Source organism: Alligator sinensis, unplaced genomic scaffold, assembly GCF_000455745.1.
Source record: "Alligator sinensis unplaced genomic scaffold, ASM45574v1 scaffold811_1, whole genome shotgun sequence".
In the NCBI taxonomy this organism is placed as follows: Eukaryota; Metazoa; Chordata; order Crocodylia; family Alligatoridae; genus Alligator; species Alligator sinensis.
Genome location: NW_005842579.1, coordinates 842388 through 847002, shown reverse-complemented (window position 1 = coordinate 847002; position 4615 = coordinate 842388). Strand labels below are relative to the sequence as shown.

Sequence of the window (4615 nt, the reverse complement as noted above, 5' to 3'; positions counted from 1 at the left end):
GGGGGGGGAAGAAGCTGAAACCAGACATCGGATTTCTCTGGGGACAAAGTTGTTTAGGCTGGGATCCTACAGAGGTACAAGCCCCTTGTCCCGCTTCAGGTACTTGTGAAGCTAAAGGCAGATTTATTTTAGGTCTGATGTGTCCCTGGCTTTTGTTGGCATTCAAGCAGGCGGGGGACACTTTCTCCTTCACACTATCTGCACACCTTGAATGGTTGTTAAATCAAATTAGCACCTGGTTATGCCAGGAAAAAAGTGGTCTCTCTGAGACTTAAAAACAGACAACCAGCTTGATTGGAGTGTTTATGTCCCAGCAAACCCCAGACCTTACAGACAGATAAGCCCATTGTCCTACATGAAGTCCCTCTGAAGTATGCATATCAACAATTGCAGCTAATTAGAGTTAATTGCTGTTTAAGCCTAGCATGTGAATAACCGCCACATCTGTTTTGATGCCAGTCATATCCCGGACCAGTCAGGGCCGCATTTGACTGGTCGTCTAGTTTTTAGCCTGGGATCCCAGGATAAAGGCTTTGTCCCAGGAGAAATCCAGTGTTTTGTTTTAGCCTGAAGCATCCAAGATGAAACTTATTTTTCCCTGCGATGATAGCAGCTAATTGGCGTTTAATTGCCATTCAAGTGCTGAGTGTGTGGTAGAGTCCATCCCTGGCACAGTTGGGCCCATGATAAACCTGATGTCTAGTTTTTTTACTTTCAGCTACTTCACAGGGCCCTCTTTCAAGTGGGACAACAGGCCTGTCCCTCTGTAGGATCCCAGGATACAAGGATTTATCCCAGGAGAAATCAGATCTTTGCCTTTTGTCCTCATAAACCCCTCCTGGTCTGTCCTAGCCCTGCTGGGGACCTGCCTCCCCTCCCACTGGGGACCCGATAGATTCAGATGGGGGCTTTGGAGGCCGAGACGGCACTGGCTCCTGCCCCATACATCTTGGCTCTCAGCCTTCCCATCTCTTTTTTTCCATCCAGGGTCAGCGGGAAGGGCAAGAAGGCACCGGCACTGCACTACACGGCTGCTCGGCTGCTGGAGAAGGGCGTGCTGCTGGAGATTGAGGACCTCCCTATCAGCCAGTGAGTCACCTGAGCCTCGTCTCTCCTCCCGATCCTGTTTTGGGATCAAACATCCCTGGTCTTCCAGCCGTTTTACTGGCTGCTCCAGAAGCAGCCCTGGGGGTTAACCCTCTTTCTCCCAGGTTCCGCAACGTCATCTTCGACATCGTGCCCTGCGGGGAAGCCGGCAAGTTCCAGGTGAAGGCCAAGTTCATGGGCATTGACATGGAGCAGTTCCAGCTCCACTACCAGGTGAGGATCCACCATGCATCCTGCCTCAGTTTCCCCAGCTAAGCAAAGGACCCCCCCCTGCTCAGTGGGTGATGGGGGAGACTTAATGCTCCTCTGCTGCTTGAAGACAGCATGTACTCTGAGCCCAGTGTTGTTTCTTCATCAACTGAGATGGAGCAGAGGGTGGGGGAAGGATGGGGGATGTGTGTGCTGGGGTTTCACCAGATGCCTTTGGCCCACGGGCCCCTCTCTCCCCCTGCCAGGACCTGCTGCAGCTGCAGTACGAGGGCGTAGCCGTCCTGAAGATGTTCGACAAAGCCAAAGTCAACGTCAACCTGCTTATCTTCCTCCTCAACAAGAAGTTCTTCCAGAAGTAACTGCAGCTGGGGGCAGGGGGTGAGGGGATGGAGGCAGCTGCCATGGGGAGGGTTGTGGGGGGGAGAGGAACCTGCCAAAGACACTTTGGGGACTGAATCCTGCTGCTGAACGGTCCTGTCAAGTGTTTGCTGTTTGACTCTTTCCTGTCTGGGTCTGGCAGGATCAGGCTCTTCTACAGCAAGCAGCACCTTAGTGCCTTGTGGATTGAAAACTACCTAGGGCAGAATCATCCCAGGACAAGGATGGGCAGAAAGGGAAACCTAAAAGTATCCCCCTAGTCAAGGGCTGGTGCAGACTAGAGCAGCCCTGGTCAGGAGCTAAAAGCTCTCTAGGAGCCATGCAGTAGTGTTGGAAGCACTAGCATACCAGCCTGCCTTGCTACGCCCCTGCCAGCTGGGTATAAGGGTACGGCTGGGGGGGGTGCGTCTATGCTAGCCTCTCTAGCAGCAAGGAATTGGCCCCCGTTTGTGCTGCTGCTTCGGATGGATAGAAATACCCGCAGCTGTGGAGCTGCCACCTGGTTCAAGGGGGTTTTAGATCCATTCCAGGTTGCCAGGACCAGTCTTGTCCCTTCTCAGCTGCTCCAACCTCCTTTCAGTCTCGCTTCAATGCTGGACTTTGAGCATGAGCTCCACAGGCACAGATGCTTGCAAGCCCACCATGCGCTCTGAATGCACCCTGGCCTGCGTCTGCTGGCAGTAGCTGGGTCACGGACACGTGTGATCACTACGTGTTAACTCACATGGGAGAGTGTGTGTGTGTGTGTGTGTGTGTGTGTCAGAGGGAATCCATAGTCCCTGTGGCTTTGTATTATGTGTGTAACTGCTTTTCTCACTACTGTTTTTAGAGGTTTGACTCTAGTTCCTGGTCACTTCCAAAGTGGCTGTTTTTGTGGACACTAAAGGTTCGTGAGCCATGGACCTGAGCTTTTACATAAATAAAGAAACTTAGTTATATATTTCCCCCTATTCTATTAGAGAAACAAAAACCCAGTCCCCTTTTATCCTATAAGGGAAAAACTGGCACTGGAAGGAAAAACCATTCCAGAAGATGCTGTCCAGTAAACAAAGCGGCCTATAGGCAGCCCTCTTCCAGGGGCCATAAATACACCGGTTTGCAGTACAAGGAAGCTGCAATTAATTTTAAGGGAGCTAATTTGAGCTTTCACACTCTCCCAGGCAGTTACCATGGAGCAAGAGGCATAAAGTGAGCTATTGCCATGCTTATTTTTTTGCTTTACTGCAGCATTCGGGCTCTGCTGGTGCTCTCTGCGGTAAGGGGCAAAGGGAGAGGGTGTGGAGGTGGCTAGAGCTAGAGGGTCTGGCTGGTCTGAGCCTGTTTGGACTGTCTGTGCCGTTGGCTGTGGGGGGAATGGGGTTCTGGGATCTGAAGAGAGGTGGTTTTAATGCCTAGACCAGATGACGCCAAAGGGATGTGACACGAAAGGGAATAGCAACGGGGACCCCCAGTCCTGCAATCACTTCTGTAGAGGCTCCAAGCCCACTGTAGTGCGGGGCCAGTCCTTGACTGCTCTGACTTGTCCGTAGAGTTACTCTGCCTCACATTACCTGCACTGTTAAGGTGCACCCCTCTAAGGGCAAAAGCAACCCTCGCTGGGCTGTCTTTGCAGAAGTCAAGGTCGATGGCATCAGCAGCAGCAAGGAGCTCAGCTGCCGTGCTTGACTTCTTATAAGGGCCTCTCCTTCGTGGAGACACTGACACACAGTGGTCCTGGAGAGCAATGCCTCCTGTGAAGACATGAGGATTTAATGGTGTATGTACTCTCCCAGAGAGTCCCAGGTGCGGACCAGAGGCCCAGCAAAGCTCTGTACAAGCCCAGCACACAAACAGCCTCTGCTTGAATGTCAGTAATGACAGAACCATGTGAGAGCACCCAAGACTTCAGCCTTGTGCTACCACCTGGAAGAAACAGGCATGTGTCAAGCAGCTTCCACGGTCACCCAGCTGGGCAATGGCAGAACCAGAGATGAGAGCCCAGGTGTCCTGATGCACAGTTCAGTAGCTGGTTCCTCTTCAACCTTTTTGAAACAGCTGTGGTGCAACAAGTGGATATTTTTTTTGCAGATTCATAGATTGTAGGGCTGGAAGGGACACCACGGAAGATCATCGGGTCCAGCCCCCTGCAACAGGCAGGAAAGACAACTCGGGTTAGGTGACCCCGGCGAGGTGACTGTCCAGTCTCCTCTTGAAGATTTCCAGGGTAGGCGATTGCACCACCTCTGCAGGGAGCTTATTCTACAGTCTGGACACCCTGACTGAAGAAGTTTTTCCTAATGTTGCGGCTGAAACGGTCTTCCAGGAGTTTGTGGCCATTGCTCCTGGTCTTCCCCTCGGGTGCCCTGGTGAACAGTTGCTCACTGAGACCTTGATGTACTCCCCTGATGTAGCGGTAAGCTGCTAACAAGTCCCCTCTCAGCCTTCTCTTTTTCAGGCTGAAGAGTCCCCCCCAGATCCCTCAGCCTTTCCTTGTATGTCTTGCTGCACAAGTTGTTGATCATATGGGTAGTCCTTCTCTGGACTCTCCCAAGCTTGTCCACATCCTTGTTAAAGTGCAGTGCCCAGAACTGGGCGCAATACTCCAGCTGCAGTCTCACCAGTGCTGAGTAGAGCAGAAGAATTGCCTCCTTGGTTTTGCTGGAGATGCATCGATTGATGCATGCCAGAGTATTACTTACCCTACTGACTACAGCATTGCACTGCCGGCTCACATTCATAATATAGTCAATTATTACCCCCAGGTCCCTTTCTTTTGTAGTGCTGGTCAGTTTGGTGCTGCCAAGCCTGTAGGTGTGTAGGGGGTTGTTTGTCCCCAGGTGCAGCACTTTACATTTCTCGACGTTGAACTTCATCTGGTTTTGATCCACACAACTTGCCAGCCTGTCTAGATCTGCCTGTATCTGTAGCCTATCTTCAAGCA

At 51.8% G+C, this 4615-nt stretch overlaps 1 protein-coding gene across 1 annotated transcript in view; it reads left to right on the top strand.

Moving 5' to 3' along the window:
- IQGAP3 (IQ motif containing GTPase activating protein 3) overlaps nt 1-2911 on the top strand; it is a 24687-nt gene extending 21776 nt beyond the window's left edge. Inside the window, exons 35-37 of the mRNA XM_006032590.3 lie at nt 988-1089; nt 1212-1320; nt 1563-2911. Of these exons, the coding sequence (XP_006032652.1) occupies nt 988-1089; nt 1212-1320; nt 1563-1676 (325 nt within the window). The 3' untranslated portion in view covers nt 1677-2911. The remainder of the gene's footprint in view (nt 1-987; nt 1090-1211; nt 1321-1562) is intronic.
- Nucleotides 2912-4615: the final 1704 nt, after the last annotated feature.